Source organism: Hyposmocoma kahamanoa, unplaced genomic scaffold (genome assembly GCF_003589595.1).
Source record: "Hyposmocoma kahamanoa isolate Upper Pololo Valley unplaced genomic scaffold, ASM358959v1 192, whole genome shotgun sequence".
NCBI lineage: Eukaryota > Metazoa > Arthropoda > Insecta > Lepidoptera > Cosmopterigidae > Hyposmocoma > Hyposmocoma kahamanoa.
Window position 1 is genome coordinate 3,512,245 of NW_020653719.1, and position 26,603 is coordinate 3,538,847.

Genomic DNA, 26,603 nt, shown 5'->3' on the forward strand with positions numbered 1-26,603 from the left:
AATTCCCTGTACTATTATCACCAACGTTAACTTCCGGCACTAACCAGAATACATATAGTGCTAATCGTGAAGCCACAGGGGTCATATTATTTATTTGGCAGAAATATCAAATCCAAGTATCAGAAATAATGAGTTCGTGTAGTTTCATTGTTAATTACAAACTTCGGTGTCAAATTTCACGGACCATTATCCCTGGTATATTCATCAACCCAAACAAAAACACAAGGCTCAATAGCCCCTGTAGAAGAGTTTCACAATACGGGAACATGTTATAATAGATGTTTCCGCATTATTCATTTGGATCATTAGTACAATTAGGGCAAAAGCTGTGGTGTTACAAGTATAATGATATAAAATGGAGTCACGCGAATATATGGTGAGCGAATAGGGATTGGCGACTGTATTGTAATTTATTATATTAGTATCTGGCTTCCTGACATTGATGTTGCTTGTTCTATTTTTTAAAACCCGACTCAAAAAAGTTGGAAGCCTTTGTTTGTATGTGTGTCTACCTGTCTGAATGGCCGACGGTGGCATTCTAGTTTTCAAAGGAATGGACTGATCTCAAAGCGTTGTTTCCATTTGGAGATTAATTTAATCGAGATGGTTCTTCGCTTTGATACATATCTGTTTAGTTGTTTGAAGATCATCACCTTTTCTCACATTAATAGTAGTGTAAGGATCTGAATAATAATATATAGTTTATTTCTTTCACACACCACTCTACAACAATACATTATGTTGTAAACCAAAATATTTGTTGTCTGTAAAGGCTGGAGCCTAAACCAGGATACTTGAAATTGACTTGAAATTTAGCATGTTAATCCGATGACATTGCAATTATGGTAATCTTTATATGTTGCTGCAACTAGAATCACCCAACTGAAGAACTTACACACAACTTTCGTATTTGAGCTAGTTAAATTGGTCTCAACGAGTTGTTAGTTTCCATAAACTAACTAACATTAACACTGTTTGTATCGTTTTTTTTTTACTTTTAATGTAAGTTTTTAGCAATAGTAAACAGTTTATTTTAAAAAAAACTTCATACTGTAAAAGCTACTACGATACGGTAAATGCCACGTCAACATAAATTGAACGAAATTGGGTCCCCGCGCTATGGTGCCTGAAAGGCTATCAGCATTCTGCCTTAGAATGGCTGTGCTAATACTTTGAGCAAGGTTTCATTAATGAATCCACTGGAAGGCCCAAAGCCGGTTCTCAGTAGGTTCATTAACTATATTAATAACATTTTATAAAAAGAAAGAACATTGAGACATCTCAAACCCAGGGTCAACTACAACAAAGTCAAAACATCATGTAATCTATAGGTAAAATTTACACTTGCTGTGCTGACTTCCCTCAGAAGGACGAGCAAGAAACTCTAAGGGTTGCTCTTTTCGAATAAACTTGAATGCCACGGAATACACTTCGAATCAAGTTTGTGTGGAGTCATGTCGTTTTCCATACTTTTTTATCTAACCATAGTCTTCAATTTTGTTAAATAACTTTTCACTTCTAACACTTTTTTTTAAAATTAGGAAATGACAATCAAAGGCTGTGAATAAGAAGCTGGAGCTATGGTTCTGGTATCGTTGGCTTATTAACATTTCCGCCAGATCAGCAGCGGAGCCAGCTCTTTTAGGATGTTGTAGAGATGGGACGGGGCCAATGTATCGACGCATGTATTGTTCCAACCTGTTACCTAACGTCTTCTCAGTTAAAAGTTGGGAGCTGCACATACACACAAAGAAACATCTATTCAGTTTATTAAGACTAGGTTACAGAAGAAATTAATGATTAAGATTATAAGTTGACGGATACAACTCAGCATATGTCACAGATCGACTGCTATAACTGATGACTTGTTTTCAGTTCAAGTCTCATTTATAAGATCAGTAGGGCCGGCACGTCACGGTGTGACTTGCGTGAGATTTCTATGCGAGAATAGCAGTATATCGCGCTTTATGTCGCGCCCTGTCGTGTTATCCCTGAGACACTTAGCCGGTTAAAATTTTAAATATGTTGCAAATTTCTGTAGTTGCTATGGACTGTGATGTTGATGAAAACACTATAATGCTATTTGGTTAACCGTGATTAATTATGTCTAGCCCCTACACCATGTTAATTAGAATATTTAATCCACCACATCCCAAAGTATATTAAAACTTGGGAAGACTTCCATAATTTAGCGAACAATTAAAAGCATTCCTTACTAATAAATGTTATTACGGTTTAAACAAATTTTCTGACGATATAAATGAAAGCAAATAACAATAAAAAAATTATTCTACATGTTTAATTAACAATAACTTAAAAACAACGTATTGTAAAATGTATGTTTCCCGTCACTAATTAACAATAATTTAATGTAATAATTGAATAGTGTGATATTGAACTTAGCCATCTGACGTCGCAATTCCATTTTAAATTTGTAATGAGATATGGACTGCATTTGAATTGACTTGAGGGTTCATAAACTCTAGTACTAATTTTGGTCAGAATAATACAATAAAGGAACAATAATATCAAATAACTGATAAGGTAAATCCCTATTTCTTCATAATACCCGTTGCAAACAACAGTTTCGCCAATCTACAGAAACACGTCCTATTAGTAATTGGCTTCGATCAAGAAGTTTCAGAAAAAAAACAAAATATCTCGGAGAACAAAGGCAGGTAGCGTCAGCAGTCCAGTCACGTGCATTGCCACCGCAGGGACCCACCGGCAACCCGCTGGCATTCCCCGCCGTTCCCAACGGACTCACTGACCGATTTCGAGTCTTCACGTGAGATGTATTTGAATCCAATGATCGATTCTGAACACAATCCTTTCTTGAATAAAATTATTTGCTGGACTTGTACGAGTAGTTCGAGGACGATATGGTAATTTGTTTACATAGATTTAATAATTAGGGAAGCTGTTTAAATGGTGGGGTGTTAGGTTTATAATAGTTCTAATTTTAATAAAAAAAATATTTTTTTGAAATGAACCTATTGATGCGTATTTATATTTATACTTCATTATTGCCTTTTACTATAATTCCATTGTAATTATGTTCAATTTGCAGTGATATTTCCTTTACTGGTTTTCAGGTGAGATAAGGACAGACAGATTATTTTCGCTGCGATAATATGTACTCGTTGTTGCCGGCACCGTAGCTGGATCTAACGGATATGTTTTTTATACTTCATTAAATGTATAGGAAGGTAGTAATAATAATAATAATAATAAAGTGCGGTTCAAACCAGCTAACAAGCTGAGAAAAATAAAGTAAGTAATAGTAATAAACTTATTCGAAGAACTAAACGTTACAAAGCATAGAAGGTGCATAATAAAAGGTACAGCCAATATTTGAACTATGAAAGCTGTCACTTAAAAAAGAAAAATTATGCTTTAAGCACCAGCAATTTTCCAGTGTCACAGAGATATACTCTAAGTTATTTTATATTCTAAGATATTTAACTGCTTCCGTGGCCGAACGGTTACCATGCCGGACTGCCACGCAGAGGCCCCAGGTTCGATTCCTGGGCCGGAAGAAATATTTGTATGGCCTACATTTATTTCTCTCGTGAGTTTGGGTGTAATTTGTGGTTGTCTATGTGTGTGTCCATGGCACCCGCGACACAGGGTTTCCCTAGTGCGGGGCTATGTTGAGTGTGTGCGTTATTATTATTATTATATGGACAAGTTAATAAACAGGTAAAAGAAAGTTCAACCCTCGATAGTAAGAAAAATTAAAAACAATATTAACACGTTCATCGCCGAACAGAATTTTCAGGAATGTTCCGAAAATGACTTTAGCTTATATGATTAGTTCTGGTCTCATTTGTATGTATATATAAGATTTTCCGCGATATTTCACTATTTGGCTCTATTTCAGGTTTTTTTTTAGTGCCGGGCTATTTTGACCCGGCGCGGCCTTAACGGCATAATTATTACGTTTAGGCCGCGCCGGTTATAATGCCGGGCAGAGTACATATGTACACGCAATGTTCGATCGATGTTTACCTATAACTGACATACGTCTGTTGCGTACGGGCGCGCGCTCCCTAATGCTAACACACAGCGCGGGAGCACACCGCGGAGTCAGTGGAAGTTCTAGCTGCACCCCACCCCTTTTACTTCCTCCCCTCGCGTTGACCAATACGGAAGAGTTTACTCATTTCACTATTGTTTTGCTAATTAGTTAGTTACTGTACAGTACACCACAAACAAAAAATCTCTGTTGTCGATTTTAGAAGACTGTTAGCGAAACAACTTATTCAGGGCAGTCAGGGAAATGCAGCAACAATCACACCCCGGCCAAAAAGACAAAGACATGAGCTGAAGAAAAAGGAAGGGTCGGTAGCTTCGACAAGAAAATGTTGTCGCGAATGTTACAAAACCAATGTACAATTATATGGCAGAAATGGGGCCAAAAACAAAACAAAAAAAGTGTTTTGGTTTTGTAATATGTGTCCCGGTAATCCCCATTTATGTCGACAATGTTTCGATAAATGCCACTAGTGACATAAGTATTTACATATATGTTAGAAATTGTTTTTGTTTTACAATTTTTATAAACAGTTCGTACTTGGCAAGGTACCAATTTTTTATTATTATGATAAGCAAAATTAGACTTTTAGTTTGATATTCGATTTACATTTCACATTTTGGAGTATTTGTAACTTTTAAATTCAACTCGAAATTAAAGTAACTTTTTTGTTTGGAAATCTTTCTTTTTTTTCTTCTAAGTAAGGAAAAGTAGGTATGCCTTCAAAAATCCTAAAAACCAAGTGGCAACAGAAGTTCGTTGGGGCCGCGCCGGTCATGTTGAATGGTTAAATACGCAGCTTTTGCCATCTGCGGCGTGAACGGCCATCGCAAAATTAGGTATGTCGTGCCGGTCATTTTGACCGCCCACGGCCCCAACAGGTGGATAAGGTGCCGGTCATTTTGACCCCCCATGGCGACGAACGTGTTAATTTGTAATAAGAGAGTAGAGTAAGAAGTGCACGAATGTGTTGAAATTCATGTAGAGATTATACATTGATTATACATGTGTGTGTTTACAAAGACGGTTTCTAAATGGCTTAAAAAACTTAGAAATCGTCTTTTTACACTCGTATTTGTTTTTTTGATCAATGGCTAATAGATTATTGTTATACAAGAAACGTCCTAAAAAGTAAAAGAATTTTTGACTGAAAGAAGTTTTGCAGATAACTGTACGGGGAATTACGTTAACACCTCTATGTGTGAGGGATAAGTTAGGGGCAATATTGTGTTGTCGCAGTACTGTTTGCAAGACAAAAAGTTGGCGTACGGTATAGGTACAATAAATATACAGGAGAAGAGTAAGTCATACAAAGTTAGACACTCAAGAATTTAGAAAACTTGAAATATTCCAAGTAAAACAGTTACAACAAGATCGATCCTTAAAGTCAGATGTACGTAACCCCAAGCTTCTTTAAAAATGATGTCTATAAATAAAACCACGCCTTAATAAAAGTACGGTTATGAGCGACCGTTCGTCGAGTATCGGAAAATTTTTCCGCGTTTTTTGGACGTGAATCAGAAAAGATCGCGTGATCCAACTCATTCTTACTGCAAGTCGAAATTCGTGTGATGGCACAAAAAGTAACTGGAGTATTTCACATTTTTAAGGATACTACCCGCTACCGATGTGCTGTGATATGTTTTAGGATGAATAGCTAAGTAAATATACTAGAACGCGTAGATCTAAGCTTAAACAATGTTCAAACATTTAAATAAAAAAATATGAATTTATGTTTATATAGTTAGTTAAGCCGTGGTAGCCCAATGGTTTGAACTATCGTCTCTCAAATAGAGGACGTAGGTTTGAGTCCGGGCTCACACCTCTGAGTTTCTCGAGATTTATGTGCGAAATTTAATTTAAAATTTATTTAATTTTTCGGTGAAGGAAAACAACATGAAGAAACCTGCACGTCGAAGAAGATTCGCAACTCTCGGAAAACGTGTGATGTCCCTAACCAGTTGGGCCAGCGTGGCGGACTATGACCTAAACCCTCGCCTGGGAGGAGACCCGTGCCCAGCAGTTGGACGTATAAATGGGCTGATGATGACTTTTATAGGAAACCTAGGGTCTTACCGTATCGATCGATAGATGTGCCATCGATCGACGTTTTGGTAACATTGGCTTATCGACGAATATCGATCGATCAAACACGCAATGACAAAACGAACAGATCGATTTGACGTAGTAGGAACCGTTCGCATCGGCTATAGATTGGTTAGTGTGAAGATTTAAGTGCGAAAATATATTTTTAGTTCAAATGATTTTCACAATACTTTTTGAAAATAGCTTAAAAACACTTAAAGCCAATGTCATATCAGCATGGCGAGATCGCTGATTGAGTATCCAGACGAATCGAAGAAATTTATCTTTATATTAATAATTATAATCAATTTAATGTTTGAAAAATTTTATGCATTGAGATACAACAGTTTGTGTTTATCCTACTCAAATAATATTCGACGCGGCAACCTGGCCGCTACGTGCGCTGTTACCCTACTTCCACACAAACGTAATAAGCACCTCTGTTACGACCTGCACCACTCAGATTTATGAACAAATCATTTTCCTAATAATTTTCAGTAGAATATTTTTGTTTATTACAAAACAAAATGTATACACGTTCAATATTTGTCTGTTTTTGGTAATGGTATCTGTGCCAATACCTACCCAACTAGGTACCACAGTACCACCGCTGTTTCTACCGCAAAGCAACCTGCCGTTACTCTATATTGAAAAGTAAGGACAGCCGTCGCAATAATACGCAATAGTGATATTTATATCCACCAGTGGCAACAATTTAGATAGATAAACACTTTATTCACTAGTATGACACAAATACAGATTGAAGTGAATAGTGCATCTAACAGTAACCTATTCAATATGTAAGTGCATGTGCGGATTAGAATATACATATAAGTGTAACTGTAAGTGAAAATAATATATGTGAATATGTTTTGGTGTAATAAATCAAAGTAAAAAATGTATATTTACAAAGGCTACGAAGAAGAATACACGGGGATATGAAACCTAATATTAATATTAAAACTTCAACAAATTAGATAGATTTTTGTAACGAGAGTAGGTGTAGCCGGTAAAGTGCTTTGAATTTGTGTTTGGATGACTGGACGATGATGACGTATAGGTGGTGGAATATTATTTCAGCATTTTGAAGTCGAATATTTGAAACTACCCCTAAATGCTGCAGTTTTATGTTGCGGTACCATAAGTACACATGGCCGGGCTGATTTCTCTCTATAGCATACGTTAACGTTAAATGACCACGTCATTTTGTCATATATATAGATCACGTCACTTCAGTTTGTCACGTTAGTTTGTCATATATATATATAGGTATTTAGGAGTCCTAGTTTTGACTATATCAAATAACAGTCTTTTCATTATTGTATAAAAATATTATTATTATTACATTAAGTGTCCATTGCGGACACTCATGGCTTGCTTGAATACAGCTCTGTCTTGCATTATTGTCATTATCCTGCCAGGTCGTATGGCTGAATTTACATTGCCGCGATACGAAATAGAAGCGACTTTTTGTTAAAAAATTGTTGTAATTAACTTTATGTCAATTGCTTAACCTACAAAACGGATACGATACTGTAATTCCCGAGATTGTGCGAAAATTCTTGGAAGACGCGCGACCTGTTTTTTGGCTCGTATGTAGTTTATACGTAACGTAATTGACATAAAGTCAATTTTGCCGTTACACGGCAATGTAAATTGAGCCTAAGCTTCCTTCAAGTTACGCAACAGGGTTCGATTCTATGACATTTTCATTCAGCCTCTTTAAGCCTTCTTTTTCGGTTCATCTGGTCAACGGACGGCTCACTAAGACCAATGGATATAATAAATTTCGCTCTAATGGTTTTCTAGCAAGATTATTTAATTAATGAAGTTAAGAATTTTCTGGTTATCGTTTGAATAAATGACAACGACGTAGCAAAGATGTCTTATAAAAGTATTTCTTACCATAAGGATAAAGCGGTTAATAACATATTATAGATGCATATGAAATTTGAAGTCACGTTGTGTGTTTGCCGCTTGAAAGCGTGGTTTTTCATAAACATCTCAAAATTGCGACGATAAAAACGTGTGTTCAGAAGCTTCAAATAGAAAACTATCCTAAGACTCAGATATATTAACTAAACTAACGGGTAACTCACGTTAAAACTAACATGTTTCCAACCAGTCCGTGGTTCTTAATTATAAGATTTCGCGCCGGTGACTTGAAGAAAACGCCATGGTGATGGTTGATGATCCCAACACTGGGAACTCATGATTAAGGACCTCGGACTGGTTCGAAACATATCAAGCAAAAATTTGACTTAAATTCATGAGTTATCCTCTAACTTTAGTCAATAATTTTAGTAGCAATATGAGCAAACGGGCATGTCTTCATGTGAATGATGAACCCTAAAAGGATCTGGATGATTCCAGCTCAACTACCTCAGGTTAGGGTCAACATTTATCTCCACAAATTAGTTGCGGCTCTCAGATGCTTATACATATTTATTATATTATCTACCTGCTAACACAATGAATTATTTACGCTAAAAATGACATTGTTTATGAAGACCTTTCACTTTTGCATTGAGTTTTGATTATATACTGAGTGGCATTTTTTCGACCCATTAATGCGAACAACCTTTACTATCTGGACTCCTGCAACAATCGTGTGTGTTATTTAAGCTGCACACACAACAGCAGTAGAACTACTTGTGAAAGAGTTGGTCCAGTGAAGTACTGCCACCATATCTATTTCTGCCGCCAAGCGATAATGTGAGCATTACTGCGTTTCGGTTTTGAAGGGTAAGGATGCTGGTGAAATTACAGACACATGGGACTTATCAACTTATGTCTGAGGGTGATAGGCGCAGTGGCAGTGCCCCTCAGATCTTTGCAATTTAAAGCTCTGATTGGCACTGCAACTGTTATGGGCAGGCGTGTAGCTTATCACCAGTGACACGACTTGTTCGTCCCGTCACTTGATATAATATGCAAAAATGTACACATTTAGAAACTATAAAATAATTATAAAACTTTCTCTTTCAAATACAAATTTTTGAAATCTTACTGTAACACTACTGTACGCCTGAGTAGGCGAAAGAGAGCAGGAAAAAAGAGAAGGTAAATGTGGAGTCACAATTAACTTCTCTTTTTTCCTGTTGCTATCTCTTTTTTATTTATGACTATATAAATTCAATTCAAATGTTATAACATCGCTTTATTAATATGATTCCATCTGCTTCATTATACGAGGTGCAACGTAGTGACAGCGAGGTCACCCCATTTACATTTTCTGGAATTAATCCAGAAAGGGATGTTAAAATAAAATTTATTACACCCCAGATAAAAAAAAATTCTTCGGGCATAAGACACTTTTCTACGGTTTATAATAAAATAAGGAAAAAAGTGAAGAAAAGAATCCCCGGTGTAATACATTTATTCATTACGAAAGTAATTTAATGAAAAACTCGGTCAAGTGCGGGTTGGGTCGCCCGATTGGAGTTCTGGGACAAATTTCTGTTTGAGTTTGTCCGGATATAGATAATAAGTCGACGAAGGTTAGTTGTGTTTCAGAAAGCTGCACGATATTGTGTTTACACTTATAATTTTAGACTTATATAGTTTGCTTACAACTGTATTACTCATCAATATATAATAATAACAACTTGGTTGTATGTGTAAAACGTAATATATATACTCGGTATACCGAGTATTATAACAAAGTAAACTACTCCGCCAACACAAAGATCAAACAACCTCAAAGACAAATGCCTTCGATCCGGCTGGGCTATCGCTCTCCCAACTGAGCTACGGAATTTGTAAGCAAACCTTACTAATTTCTCTACATTCTTGCTGCAGATCTTTGTTTTTTGGTTTTAACGGCTTTTTGCCGTAGCGCCACCTTTGAGAAACCTATGAAGATTTTTATCTTCACTCAGCCAGGTACTCTTACCAGCACCTGTCAATATACGTCGCTTTATTCACCGCAATATTTATTTGTATTTCTTTTGTCGATGTTAGATATGGCAGTAACGGCTGTTAGTCAATAATGAATTATACTGTTATGCGATTTTCCTATAACTGTTATCGTAAACTGTTGTCAGGTAATCAGTTATTCCGCTGTTTTATGGTTTTGCATACAACATACCAATGATACCGAATGTGTATTGTATAGTGTTGCTAAATGGTTACATTTCTTACATTTTATACTCACATACATATTGCGTAATACGTATGTAAGTGATTTCTTTTTAATTTTCGTAACGTTTGAGGTAATTCAACTATATTTGTTATTATAAATCCTAAATAATTTTTTTTCGTTTTTTCGTTTAGTTTCATTTCAATTCGTTTTTGCAAACGAAATGAAATCAATCTGTTCATTATAATAATTATTAGTTATAGATAGGAAATGAAACTATTTTTCCGGATTTAAATCGCGTATATTTGTTTTTTCAAACAAACCATGGGTTTGATGTCCGTGTATTTGTTTATTAAAATACGAACAACAAACCCACGGTTTGTTTAAAAAAAACAAATATACGCAATTTAAATCCGGAAAAATAGTTTCATTTCCCACGTGTAACAATCGCGTAAACCTAAACTATAGCCATAAACCAATAAAATAAAACAAAATGACTGTTTTCGGTACCAGTTGTATTTAAACTGATTGATATTAACTGTCTGTAGATATCAAATATTAAAATCGACATTATTCAAATTGCATAAAACACAAAATTGTAGTTTCAAATGTGTCACTTATAAGAAAAGATAATAAATAGATAACATTAAAATATAAAATGAGAAGAGAAATTTATGTTGTGCATTAATAATAATAATAATAACAACGCACACACTCAACATAGCCCCGCATTAGGGAAACCCTGGGTCGCGGGTGCCATGGACACACACATAGACAACCACATATTATACCCAAACTCACGAGAGAAATAAATATAGTCCATATAAATATTTGTTCCGGCCCGGGAATCGAACCCGGGACCTTTGTGTGGCAGTCCGGCATGGTAACCGTTTTTCTACTGAGGCACTGAAAGGTTATAATCGCAAGATTTGCAAAATTATAAAACAAACAGCTTAAAAATAAAAACTAACAAACTAAATGGAAATAATTAAATAAGGGTTATTTTTGAGAGTCATGGCAATGAATAGGCGGTGGCTCAGCATAAATGAAGCGGTTGATGTTGCCCACGACGCTGATATTCTACCAGGAAGCTCTTTGTTAACAGAGAGTGAGTTCTTTCTTAAATAATATTTATTATTTTAATTCGTAGATATTGTATACTATTATGCACGCCTATATCATTTGGAACATTACAAATAATACTAAAGGTCGTGGCTAGCTCCATTGACCTAAAATAATAACTCCTAATCATTTCAAAAAACAATTCCTTAAAACAACAAGAACATTCATGAGCAAACGGACATGTTTTCATATGAATGATGAACCCTAAAAGGATCTGGATGACTCCGGCTCAACTGCCTCAGTTTAGGGCCAACATTTATCTCCACAAGTTAATTGCGGCTCTCAGATGCTTATACATATTTATATCTACCCGCTAACACAAGGAATTATTTACACTGAAAATACCCATTGTTTATGTGGAGTTTTCACTTTTGTATTGAATTTTGCATACGAAAGTGGCATTTTCTAAATTAACTTTTTTTATAGGAGAAATTCGACCCATTAATACGAACAAACTTTTCTATGTGGACCCCTCCAAGAATCGTGTGTGATGACAGGATGTGTATGCTGCACACACAGCAGAACTCCTTGCGAAGGAGTTCGTCTAGGGAAGTACTGCCACCATACTTATTTCTGCCACCAAGCAGTAGTGTGGGTATTGCTACGTTCCGGTTTTGAAGGGTTAGTGTGCTAGTTATATATAGGCACATGGGACATGTCAACTTATGTGTCTCAGGGTGACAGGTGCAGTGGCAGTGCCGCTCAGATCTTTGCATACCACTAGGCGCACGACTTGCTCATCCTGTCACTTGTTACCATAAAAAACACACACCCATAAACGGCGACTCAGAGAGAACAGCGCGCGCGACCTTCACATTCACCTTGGTACTTATCTTATACACCCCAATTTATGTTGTATATTTATAGTCTGATGAAAACTCATTTAACAACCCATTCGAGCTTCTACATTACTTTTGAACCTTCATCATTCCTCATAAGATTCTTTGTTTTGACCCTTGGAACCAGATTTGTTTTTCGCAACTGATGGCTGTGCCCGATATCAGTCTGCTCCATTGAACTCGGTGGAGCGAAAAGCAATGAGACAAGGAGTTTCAAAATCTCGATCACCTTATAATCTTTTCGCTTTAATAATTTTAACCTCACCGTTTCTTGTTTGGTCGACTAAAAAATCGAAAAATCTGAAACACACCATTCTTAAGTTCTTGATTAGCAACCCATTCGCGCGAAGCGCTGTGCATCCTCCTTCCTAATACTTACGTCAAAGAAATTAAATAAACCTAGCATCGGAGTTTCCCGAGTACCACCATTTGGGGCTACTCAAGGCTAAAATTAATAGGTATTTTTTAAGACAAATGCGTACCACCGTTAACATTAAGTATGATTGCGGAACAGCTTGAGTAAATTTACTATTGAAAAAAGTTATTCGCATTAACCCGTTCATGGACAGAAACGGCGTTTACCGTAAAATTAAATTTCTGAATATGATAGTACCTACAATCAACCACGTTTTATTATTGGACCTCAAAAAACCAACTACAGTACGATTTGCAAGCGCTTTCTGTGTAGTTGCCACTTACTGCTTCTCCATAGAGAAGTATCAACAACGTACGGACAAAATTCAATGATCTACACGCACACATATGTGGATGTTACACTTACATATTTCAAATGTGTGTATTCGATCAGTATGGTGAACAGTGTCGTGTTTGTACGAGGTGATTCAAGTACATGTCAGTGCTTGAACTTTCTAACACCAAAAGTAAGTCTTATTTCAGAAATTTTTATCTCTAAAACGCATATGCTTTTAATAATTCAATGTGACGACGGTAATCATCGTAAGCACTACTGTCACAGACGTACTTTTATTTATATAAGAATGTTAACCGTCAATGATAAAGCGTAACTATTATAATGAATCAATATAAGCACTACAGCACAAAATAAAGTAGTTATATTTTGGTGTGCGGTTGTAATTAAGTACTATCCATACGAATTAAGAGGAAGGTCCACCCCCTGGAATATCGCAAAATAAAATAAATCTAAAAGTTTTATATAAATTGCACAACATAACCACTCTGGTTGTTGTTATATTGTATTAAATGCATTATGATATCTCACGGGCCCACAGGGTTGGCAGAGTTAGCTCGAACAGCGCCGAGTTAGCGCACTCTTACGCAAAAATTGCTTATTAATGTGTTTTACCCGGTGTACAATGAGTATTGTTAATACGCTAAATTACAATAGGCAATGTATCATTATGATTATGCTAACTTTAAGTTTCACAGTTTGGTTTTGGAACCAGTTTTAGGATTAGTTTTAGTACGCTCGCCAAGCTCTTCCAGTCCTTCCCCCAATATTATATTATAGCCACGCATTAGGGAAACCCAGTATCGCGGGTACCATAGGGTCACATAGACAACCATAAATTACATCCAAACTCACGAGAGAAATAAATGTAAGTTATACAAATATTTCTGACGTGGCAATCCAGCCGTTCTCGCCATAGGTGTAAATCAAAGTATATTTTTTAATCAAAATTCTATTTGTTTTTATATGGAAAAACCGTCAGTACTATTTCACGATTAGTGGAGCATATTTCTCACCTCTCGGCGTATAAGCAACACCGCTTGATTTGTACGTTTACTTGTAACTTATAATTTAATAATAAATTATTAATGTATATTTTGCTTTATTAAATTCCAAAACGTAATACCGAATAATAAAATTAATAAGATTCTATGGAATTAAATTGGTGTTATAGAATTTGAAATGAAACTAATTTATTCATAGTTATTTCATTAATCATTAACATTTAATTCCATGAAATACTCTGCACAGTGCATATCATTTAGTCTGCGTAGTAAAGGGTATTATACCCTGTATTCAAATTTAATTTACAAAACAACTAGTTATATCAGCTTGAACATTGTACCTACATCATTCGCAAATGTTCTCTATACTAAACTATGTGTCATTATATATGTACATACTTGCCGAACATCGCGAGTTGAGGAGTTCGGTATCATGGCGTTGATGTGTTAAATTTGAAGATAGCACAAAATATGTATCCACGTTGTGTGTATCAAACTACACAATATTAAAAAGTCTATTTATATCATGTATGAACTGTTTATTGTAAACCTGTTTAAAAATATACGAGTCATAGTCGTCGAAGCTTATTGAAGCGCAGAGAGCAACTTTCTTGGCATCCTCTCAAATGCAAAGTCTACGAAATCATTCGGCCGCTCTTTAATCGATACGCATGAAATTTTAAAATTAGTTTATAAAATACTAGCATAAAATATAACCCAAGATAATTGAGGTCCAAGGTCATCATGTTAAGTCTATGGGAAAAATATTCAGTAGAGATCCTTACTGGTGCTGGTGAAATTGCAGGTACATGGGACAAATACAATTCTACAGGCCATGATAACCCGAATTTTGAATTTCGATATGTCTATATAAAATCATTTTGTTACGTACGTGTGAGAAATATTCAATTTTTTTTTCAAATGCTAAAAATAAGACAGCCTGCTGGGGTTTTTATATTCCGCCTAGTTCATACAGGTACTAAAATGCCGATATGTTTACGAGCATTATTTTTTACTGAAACAGGTAATATGACATAATAGTTGAAATATTTATATACTGTAATATACTGTAATCGCTCAACAGAAAACAAGTTACGCACTAGTGAAAGCGAGCGAATGACATTGATTCTCCAAGTTAGCATAAAAAAACCATCTGCAAACAAACGTATATTATCAATGTCTGTTCTGTGTGAACACGTGTGGAAAGTGCAGACAAATCGAGTAAATAAAGTCACAACTCGATTGAGACAACAAAGGCACTAAGCGCCGACAGCTGAATTGCCATTGTAATGTGTTCATTTTGATTTCGCGCTGAATATTGCGTACCCTTGCCAAGTGGAACACTTACAGTGTATTGAAGAAAAGTAGAGTAACCGTTTAACACGACAGACAGCTTAGTGACATTAATATTGAGTCTTTCCGACGTAGTATTACCATTTAAACCGTTGTTTTGTAACAACATTATTATTGTATTGATAACAACAACAGAGACTCGTGTCTTCTAATCTGCAATTGGGCTAGTAGAACTCATATGGCTTGATACAGCAGAACCTCGATATTGTCATCTATATCAAAAGTATTAACGGACCCTATAAACATTTGTAATGGTTTCGGTGGCTATATAGGTAGAACTAATTTGTCAAAAAACTTTTGTAAATATATTCTAACGCAAACTCAAGTATATTTTTACTTCACAGAGAAACAAATTATACTTGGAATCGTCACATCGATTAATATCTACTACTCATTTGTAAGGCAGATTTCCAGGAATTTCCTCATAAGGAGTATAGAGCATGAACAAACAATACTTTCTCATGTTCTATACTCTTCATGAAGCTAACTAAGTCATTAATATAAACTAAAATAAACTGTACGTAGAATTGAACCTTGAGGGACACCCACACTAGTGTTGAAGATAGATCCTTCTAAATCCTATCACTCAAATCAAGGTCTTGGCTTGGTACACCGTAATGGCGAAGTGTCCTGAACAAAGTATCATGGTGCACACTATCAAATGCCTTGAAAAAGTCACAGAATACACTAATAATAATGTGAATGTTTCGGTTTCGGTGTTTTAAGAGTAGTGCCCCGGAGTTAAGTTCGTTGTTCACCTGGTATATAATCATAGTACAGGGAATTTCCTAGTCGGAGACCAAGTAACCGGTTGTTTGTCATATTATTACTAGTATTTTTCAAAGCGAAGCAGAAAATATTTCAGCAACCAACACTATTTTGTTATTTTGACATCTCCCCGCCGCTTAGAAAAAGTAACGAATTACTATTGGTTGTTGAAACACTGCCTCTTTCAGCTCCAGTTTGGTTGATAATAGATTACACGAATGGTCTACAAATATACTTAACAAAAGTAATTCTGTTTACTGTACGTATAATATTTAGTATACGTATATAGCCGATAACCTTATCTAAGTCAGGCTTAATCAATTTTGGTGCTCACATAATCTATAAGCTTCTACCTGGCTTCTATATATCGCACTGTTAATACAATAGTGTATTAACTCATAAAGTGTATTTTCTCAGAATCGACGAGAAACGAATTACTCGCTTCCCGTGAAACATCTGTGTAAGTCTAGCGTATAGGTTATTTCCTACTTACCAGATATACATATTTAAAAATAAAAGAGAATAAATAATTTCATGTTTTTGAATAAGGACTATTTTGGTCAGAACTAGCTCACTTAAGCGCGTCTTATTTTGAGTTAAATAGACATATTTTAGTTGTTTTTTACAATATTCTAACGACGGTTTTATTGACGTGTACAGAATCAAATTTTACGTTCAACAATGGTTTAATCTTGATTTTCACATATTTGGAGTTATAACACTAATAGTTGTGCGATATTATGAATTTAGAAGACGTATGACAGACAAAAACAAAACAATGTGGATTCTTCAGATACCAATGACAAATCTCGTAGTTCAGCGATTAGCACTAAGGGTGCTTGATTTAGAGGTCCCGGGTTCGACTCTCGGTCTAAACTTACCAAACAAAGTAGGTAACGAAATTTTCTAAATTAGTTCTGGTCTAGGTGCTCTGGTACTCGTAGCATTGAGAAATCTCTAGTTTCAGACCAGGTAATCGGTGTGGTTGTGTGGCACATTATATTACCAAAACACCTTTTCAGAAAATTTTATCAGTTTTACCTGACTGCGCCAGAAGGAGGTGATATTCGGATTTTGATGAATACGGTAGCGTTACAAAATTATAGCGGCCACTGAATGGCATTTAATCAAATATCATACTTTTGATTCTTGAAACTTCAATGATGACTTAAATATTAGCAATGTCCACTAGTCCTTCCGTCCCGCACTATATTTAATTCCGATGGAAAAAAAAACTATTTGTTCGTACAATTCACCGTTATTAGTTGAGCCTGGGCAGCTATAGACCTTATATAGGTCCATTAGCTCAGCGTAGATTGGTAACATGAAACGCTATTAATAAAAACATTTTAAAAAATGGGGACTTGTTTAATAATTTTAACTGCGTCCATGGCCGAACGGTTACCATGCCAGACTGCCACGCAGAGGTCCCAGGTTATTTATCTCGTCAATTTGGGTGTAATTTGTGGTTGTCCATGTGTGTGTCCATGGCATCCGCGACACAGGGTTTCCCTAGTGCGGGGCTATGTCGAGTGTGTGCGTTATTATTATTTTATTATGTTATTTTATTGTATTTTTCATAATAAATTACTTTTTCGCTGTCATCTTGCTTCTAATACGATATTAAATTCTTACGTTATATTAAAACCTTACAAGTAACGAATATGCTTGAGATTTAACTTTGGATTAAAGCAGGTTTTTTTACAATGAACTCGTGTTCATTATAGTCATATTCAATTATTTTTACGCTAGGTGTTTTATATGTTGTAACACAGGTTAACACCTAGTATGGATGCCAGTCACTTACCAAGGTTTTCTTAGTAAAAATTCAAGTTAACTATTTGTAAGCTTATTTATGTAAGTACCTTGATAAGAGATAATAAAGATTATTACATGTAGTCAAGTTATATATTGGTATACATTAACGGTTAAAATATTAAAACAAGAGCTTTATTTATTGTTTAGTAATATTTGTAATTGAAGTAAACAGTGTATGTTTCGAGTGGTAAAATTATGATAATGTGTTTTTATAAGTAGTTTGTGTTTTTAATTTTAAGTAGTCAAGGTACTAAACTCAGTCAAGAGATAATAAGATTTAATTCCTTTGTTCATAAAACGAGACATCAAACTTTAGGGATTAGACATCAAGTCAAAATTCAATTTCCTATTTGGAAATTAGTGTTCGATCGGATTTTTTATTTAGCTAGGTCAAATTAAAAATCGACTTTAATTGTTGCTATATTTTTCGATGCTATCGTATATATTACTGTGATTATACGATAGCAACAAAAATATTGTACTGCGAATGCGAGCATTATTAAACAGTACCAAAACAAGCGCTCGTATGAAAAGAAAAACCGCCTCAGTCAATATGTTTTATTCGAGAATCGGGTTATTCATAACTCTTACGCTAACAAACATTACTAACACAGATGTATGTATCATCGAATTTAAAAAAATACGTAACAATTGTATTAAAATATTGGATGTTATGTTTTTTAAAGAACATTATTACATCCACACATCAATTTCAGTCAATGCTGGGTATAGGCTTTTCCTTAGTTTGTCTATCTCTAGGACTTTTTATCGCCTTTCTCTATGTGTCACGTAACTCGGTCTATAAGTTTGAAGCAGAGTATGGCACGCTTTACGGCTTTCAACTCTTATTTTGTAAAAGCAGTATAATTTCCAATTTGGGAAACTTGTACGTTATAACGAGTACGGAAGCAAATTTCTGACAAGTTGCCTTACAACATCCAGATTTTTTCTTTATCTTTCAGGGAGTGATCTGTGTATTGCGTAAAATGCTGGAACCGTCCGGACGAGGCATGCATTATGATAATGCGAAACGTACTCGTAAGAGCCAAATGCTTCCCGACACGTAAACCAGCGCGCTCCAATTTCACATTGTATTCCAGAATAGACCTAAAGTGTTATTTGATTTATTCATTGGAGTTATTTTATTACATGTTATTATTGAAAAATATATTAGGACTAACACAATAACTATAATAGATATTGAATTTCTGTTAATTTTCTTTGCAATTTTATGAATTCATGGTCATGAATACACTACTCATGTAACTAATTAAATTAAATTGTAATAACTTTTTTATAAAAAATGATACCCATCTTAAAAGTTCGTGGAATTACATCTATTTGCCAAGTTTTATTGAAATCGGTTATCTGAAAGTACTCAAAACCGGATTCATCCCCTTGATTGTCACCCTTATAGGTAAAATATTTTCTTCAAATTGAAATGCGACTTAAACTAAGGTAGCCTCTTTCCAACAAAAGAAAAGAATCATCAAAATCAGTTCACAAATACCGAAGTTATCGCGTAACATATATGAAAAAAATACAGTTGAATTAAAAACTTCCTCTTTTTTTTGAGTCTGTTAAAAAAAATCCAAATCAAATGCCACGCGAACATGAGGACAACCATCGATATAGGTCTTAGTAAATATCTAGTACTAATTCCTCATTTAGAATAGTACTTTATATCGATCATACTTAGTACCTACCTTTACCTAGTAAATTCTACATATAAACACTAGCTGTTGCACCCAGAGTTGCATCCTACTTGGAACAAGCGTCATTACGTGTCGAAGTCGTCGAAGTTTCCGTACGAGTACTACAGTAATTAGTTACACCAATAAGTTTATCGATTTATACTTAACATTAAAATGAAGTTTTATTGTTACAGTATCAACAGTGGACATCGACGCGGTATTGGGCAAGACAGCGTCATTGCCATGTGACGTCACTCCCGACGCGGTTGAAGACAGAGTTTACATGGTGCTTTGGTTCAGAAAAAGTGGAGGGAAACCTATTTACAGGTAAGAGGGAACATATAGGATAATAATTATTCTGTTCATATTTTCGGTAATTAAAAACACAATAAATAGAGTACTTAGTGGGTGTGTCACGTGTCACCTGTTAACGGAGGTCAGCATACTTGAGCTTTGTCGGCCATACTCTATAGTCGTGTCAATTATCTCGCAAAAAACCTTGAAAATCGCGGTATTGCCCGTGCCTTATTTTGCTACTGTGGCGTTACAAATAATAATCGCACCTGTACCATTACTCACGGTGGAGTTTTATATCGTTGGTAATTAGTATTATATGTTAGTTAATTTTAATAAAATTTCCATTTTCTCTTTGTCGTAATAATTTTTTTGTTATAAGAATCGAAAGTAAACCTTATACCGCTGCAATAAGGCCTATTTTTTTAGAGAACGTTAATAGGCGTTAATCGCTCGTCGTCTTTTAGCTATTTCCGCTAGATGACAGCACATTTAATGAAATTTTATTATAAAATCAAAACGTCGTATCTTGCTATAATTAGTAGGTATTGAACCTTCATGATAGGCTAGCTGGGTAATGTTTAAATTATGTTAACAATCCGAAATTTTTTACATCTTTTTAAATTAGAATCTGCGACCAATCATTATCAAGATTTCATAGAGCTTAACATTATGACAGTGTAAGTTTTCTGAGTGTCTGGTGGTAGTCGAGGCTTAAGGTCCATCCGTTTTGATCTACACACTGCTCGATATGGACGTCGTGACTACAGGATATTAACTATATTTAGCACACCGGTACAATATATTTCGGAGAGTGTGTGTGCTCTCATGAACTTTACAATTGAGTTCCATCCTCACCGCATCTCCTTCAGTCTACTAGAGAGTCCGGAAAATTCTTTATTTACACCACTGACCACCATTCGTGCGAAGCGCTTTACTTCATGCTTTCTGGTACGCACGACAATGAATGAAATACACTGCTGGTATGAATGTTTCCCGAAAGCGACAATTTAGGGCTATTCAAAGTAAGAGTGAATAGGCATTTATTAGACAAATCGTCACACATCAAGTAAGATCGATGTTACGCTTTCGTCTGTATTACATAAAAGAATAGTATAAATAATAACAATTAGTAATCACATACGCTGTTGTGTTATGAAAATGGTATGGACGGTACCACAAATACCCGAGACAATATAGAAAAATTCGTTTTCCACATTCACCCGACCGGGGATCGAACTCGGAACCTCAAAGATGGTGACACTATGAAAGCCGGTGTGCAAGCCACTTGACCATGGTTTTCAAGTATATAACACTATTACTTCATTTATATTTCCCCATCTCATTAATTCGTAAGTTAATTTGGTTACGCTTTTTTTCACTTTTTAATATTAAGATATAATACGAGGATTCTCAACGTGGTGTGTTTCGACCACCAGAGGTCTACTCCAAACTATAAGGGGTCCATGTCAGCGAAAAAAAAATAGGAGGTTCATGAGAGTTTAATGATGATCCACGAGATTGGAACCTATATAGGCTGGTCGAATTCAAAATGTTGGCTTTCAATAAATGGAATAATCCACATTACTAAACATTAAATATCCTAAACATTTATGTGACTTAAACATTTCACATCGAACAAGATAAATGTATAAAACCTAATATCAATTTCTTTTCAATAAAGTGACCAGCACAGTGTCAGCTGTCAAACACACGTTTGAAGTTGATTAATTTGTAAAAAAAAAAATCAATATTAGAAAGGCAGGGGGTAGACCCCCTGCCTTTCGTTCGTTTAGGTTTTTTTAAGGCAGACATGTAAACCATATTTGTATTTCAAATTTTTATTGAATTGATAGTCAATTATTTGTTGTGAATTTACTCCACTACTTTGTTATAATTATTAATACAAAGATTGAACACTCAAAAAAAATTCCTTCGATCGATTCGAACCGACGTTTTCTAATTTACCGTGTCAGACGCTATACCAAGTAAGTCACGAAACGAACCAGCGGACCTCACGAATTTTTCTATGTGCTTGCGTCGTGTTATTGTATTTGGTTTTTCAACGACTTTTTAGTCATAGCGCCATCTATAAGAAATCTATGAAAGATTTTCATATTTGTATTGCAAAACGATTCATTTTTAACCGACTTCAAAAAAGAAAAAGTAGGAGGTTCTCAATTGGACTATATGTTATTTTACGTATGTTACGCGATAACTCCGGTATTTGTGAACCGATTTTCATGATTCTTTTTTGTTCGAAAGAGGGTACCTCCATAGTGGTCCCATGTAATTTTGAAGAAAATCATTCACCTTTAAGGGTGGCTATTCACGCATGAAGATTCATTTTTGTAAATAGCGACTAAATTTTATTATAAGGAGCAATTATTTTAATGGTTGATATTGCTATTCTCCAATTCAAGGCGTTTTTCTCTCAATATACTTTGAGTAGTAAGAACCGATTTTCATTATCTCCTATGTCAAGTCCCGTATAGTGACGAACTAGGGGATGAATCCGGGTTTGCTCACTTTCCGGTAACCGATTTCAATAAAACTTGGTAATTATATGTAATTTCACGTACTTTTGAGGTCGGTTGTTTTAGTACTCTGTTCTGAGATTATGTTTTACCGTTTAGGTTCTCGGGTTTCCTTCAGAGAAAAGTTTAAGGAAACTGGTATCATGACTGTGCAAATGTGGCATCACAGTACATTTGTACTGTGATGCCACATTTGCACTGTGATTAAAAAAAATATTTGAAACTATACATAATTTCGTTATACAAGAAGATAGCTATAATATTAACATTAGAACTAAGTTCAAACTCATATCACTACGATTCCGTTTAATTAAGGTATACGATTCTTTTATGGGAAGCTATCTTATTGTTACAGTGTACAGAATCTTATTGTAAAAACATATATAGTATATGTTTTTACAATAAGATTCTGAAGCATATATTAAGATTATCGTTTTCTAAGTTTAAAACCTACATTAAAAATATACCTAACTGAAAAGTTATATTGCACAATTGAAGATTGTTAGATAAAGATATATGGTATGACGACATGGCTCTAGATTCCACACAAATTTGACTCATAGTGTATTTTCCATAGCAAATGCTAACTCAAATAAGTTCAATTGAAAAGAGCAATCCCTAGAGTTTCTAGCTGGTTCTTCTCTGCAAAGTCAGCAGAATAAACGAACAGTAGCTAAAAATTACATCTTCAAGTGTAAATTTATTTACCTATGGAATAAATGATTATTTACTTGACTTTGAAATATAATTTTGAAATGTATATATATATGCCTAAGCTTGTGACCGTGTGATCTCCTTACACCGTCTTCTCACCTTTTTGTATCGTATCATTTTTTCCTTTGCTTGTATTTAAATTTTAAATTTGAATTGGTCCATCTTCCTTCGCTTTTTCATTTTCCTTCGTACCACGGTTAGTATCTGCTTGACCGCGATAGCGGACAGAACTACTAAATCAAATTGTCTAATTTTTTATTCTTTTCAAGTTTAATCATAATACAATCAATCTAAATCATGTATCGACCATAATGAGCGAATAACAGTCTATCCAATATCTGTAATTCAACATAATACAACCCGATAAGGCTCTTTTTACTTTACCTTATACTTCACGTTAAATAAATTTGTGGACCGGAAGTTGCCTGTTTTACTGCCGTGATCCTGATCACGGTTGTTAGGGTTACAACCCTTTCAAGCTGGCAGCTAATATAGTACTAAAATGAAAGAAACCTACACTTGATTAGAAGAATAAGAAACTTACAGTGCATTTAAGAGTCATAACAAAACTAAAAACGTATCTAAAATTAACCATTAAACTTGTTTTTCTAAATCCAGCCTCAAATCATCAAGTGTGATTTGGTTAACGAACAAGGAGACGTCCTAAGTGTGTTTCACTGTAGGTGTTTCTTGCGTTAATTGGATCACGGGCTTCCGTTCATCCGTTTAAGGTAGCCGACAGTTCATTACACTTCTAACAGTATTAATTTAAATACTCATTCAGAAATTCTTAGCCAAAATGGAAGTGTCAGGGATCCGTCCTTCATACCTTAATTTGACTAATAAGCTTTGTATTGAAACTGCGAACGTGCGAGGAGGTTCGAACGACCGGTGTAACAACATTTAAAATTAATAACGCATTATTATATATCTTATACATAACCGTGATAGCCTAATGGTTTGACTTACTGCCTCACAAGCACAGACCTTTAAATTTCTCGGAATCTATGTGCGAAATTCAATTTGAAATTTACCATGAGCTTTTTGGTGAAGGAAAACATCGTGGTGAAACCTGCACGTCGATGAAGGTTCACAATCCTTCGAAACGTGTGAAGTCCCCAACTCTGGAGAGGACATCCATGCCCAGCAATGAGACATAATAAATGTGTTAACGATTATTCCTTACTAGGAACATAGCAATTAACATTTGTTATTTAGAAAAAAATCCCTCAATCCGGCCGGATTCGAACTGACGTCTTCTAGCAAACCGTGTCAGATGCTATGCCAACGGAAATAACCAGCGGACCTCACGAATTTTTCCATGTGCTTCTTGTCGAGTCTTAATATTTGGTTTTTCTCAACGACTTTTTAGCCGTAGCGCCATCTATGAGAAATCTTTGAAAGTATTTCGTCACCCAGTTAGATAACTTTACAGCATTATCAGTAATTAAATTTGTATTGAATGGATACTCAATTGTTTTTTGTGAAATTACTCCACTAGTTTGTTATAATTATTAATACAGAGATCAAACACTTAGAAAAAATTCCTTTGATCAGGCCGGATTCGAAGTAACGTCTTCTAGCAAACAATTCCAGTTATGTGTGCCAGTGCCATTTGTTACTTATTTTTATGTTGTATCTACCGGTTTCCGTCATTTGCAAGACTTAGTACTCCAACCTCACATGGTCCATTAAATTTACAATTTACGGATGTAATGGGATCGATCGGCGTCCTAAAAGAAATGTACTATTTTTAAGGTAATTAGGATTTTGCGATTGTTACTCATTGGAAATGAAGCCCCTACAAGCGCATCATCAGGTTTCTCGAGGCTACACTACAACCTACAGGACATGCTTGGATGGTGCCAGACCGTGCTGGACTTGAACAAGCGGCATTTTCACCTACTATTATATTCCCCACGTTAGGTTTGTGTCAATTATAGCAACAAACTATTGGAGTGCTTTCACAACAAATATTGCAATTAAATAAAGTGCTTTTATCCGTGGTCTTAAAACTTCAAGTTGCATCTTTATATCCTGGCAACCCTATATTGCAAGCGATCTGCAAGGAAAATAATATTTATGTTGATTTATTGAAGTGTTCATACTACTTCATTTAGAAATACCTTACCTAATTACCGCATCGGTGACCGGAACAAAATTTGTTAAGGAAAGGGCAATATATCCAAAGGTACCTACAGCGAAGACTTTACCTATGGTGCAAGGTGTGCGGCGCACACAATCTCAGGGTCTTAGGGGGCGCCTCTAAAAAGCCTGCGTCAACGGGCTATTGCTTCCCAACATCATTTTAAGTTGCATCATTTGCACCCGAATTTCCAATCACTGAAAAAATATAAAAAAGGGAAAATATAACTGTAGGTATTCCATTTTGATCGCGTGCCTACCAGAGGGTGCTAGGATAATGATTGCACCCGGGCACTACATTGGCTAGCGCCGGCGCTGGGTACCAACATGAACCTAATTAAAACTGCCTCGGTATCTTAACTGCTTGCAATGGAATGACAGTATCGCAGAAAGTTACATAAGGTTTACTGTGCACTTCAATAAACATTAGTGGTTCACATAAATGGATGCAAGTAAAGAGACAATATCTACTTAACTGTCTCGGAACGCCTCCGAGAACTGATGCCAATATCGTTCTAGACACAAAGGGGAAGTACTGACCTTATTTCCTTTAGAGTAAAGCATTTCAATTTTATGTCTTGAGACGTGCTCACGTCAAGCCTTTCTCTGGAATACAAGAATTTATTTCTTGTTACTGAGCCCGCATGAAGTAGTAATAGTTTGAATTATTTTAAATTTGAGTCTTGGAATGGTAAATGCACCCTCTTTTAATTAACGGACAACAAAAAACAAAAAAATATATACGCACAAACACAGTCAATCACACACACAATCTTGGTGTTGTCTTTGATGAGAAATTGGATTTTGGGCGGCATGTAGTGGTTACAGCTAATCGTGTTCGCAGACTTATATATGTTTTTAAGAATTTACGCAACGTTGCGGACAAATGGTTGCTTAAAATAGTGTACACTTCTATCTGTCAGTCCGTTATAGCGTACTGTATAACCGTACTGCATGAGGTGGGGCTTCGAAGACATGTATGCTCCCCCTGGAGAGGGCGCAACGAGCGGTATTGAAAGTCATCCTTAAGGAACGCATCAGGTACCCAACCATACTTATTTACATGGACATGGATGTTCTTAGTGTTGGAGGGATTTTTATTTTGCGCGTTGTATCAAAGTTGCACGCGGAGGTGTTAAGATTTCCTGAATATGACGCAATGCTGCAAAGACGTAGGTTCAGAATCCCTGTACCGTTAATGAAATCGGCTTTTGCCCAGAAATTTAGCTCATTTCTCCATCCTTTTATTTACAACAAAATAAGTATCGAATTTTCTTTGAAAAATTACTCAATCAGAGAACTAAACTCAAAAGTGAAAAATTGGCTCAAATCACTCTGCTATGAGGATGTTAAACAAATTCTGAAAGTAGATAAATAGACAGACAAATACACACACACACACAC

General features: G+C 35.5%; 1 protein-coding gene across 2 annotated transcripts in view; it reads left to right on the forward strand.

Moving 5' to 3' along the window:
* The window catches only part of LOC113226471 (neural cell adhesion molecule 1-like), a 318,423-nt gene that overhangs the window by 224,103 nt on the left and 67,717 nt on the right, over window positions 1-26,603 (forward strand). For both annotated transcript variants that reach the window (XM_026459101.1, XM_026459102.1), the window contains exon 2: window positions 19,704-19,836. In XM_026459101.1, the coding sequence (XP_026314886.1) occupies window positions 19,704-19,836 (133 nt within the window). The remainder of the gene's footprint in view (window positions 1-19,703; window positions 19,837-26,603) is intronic.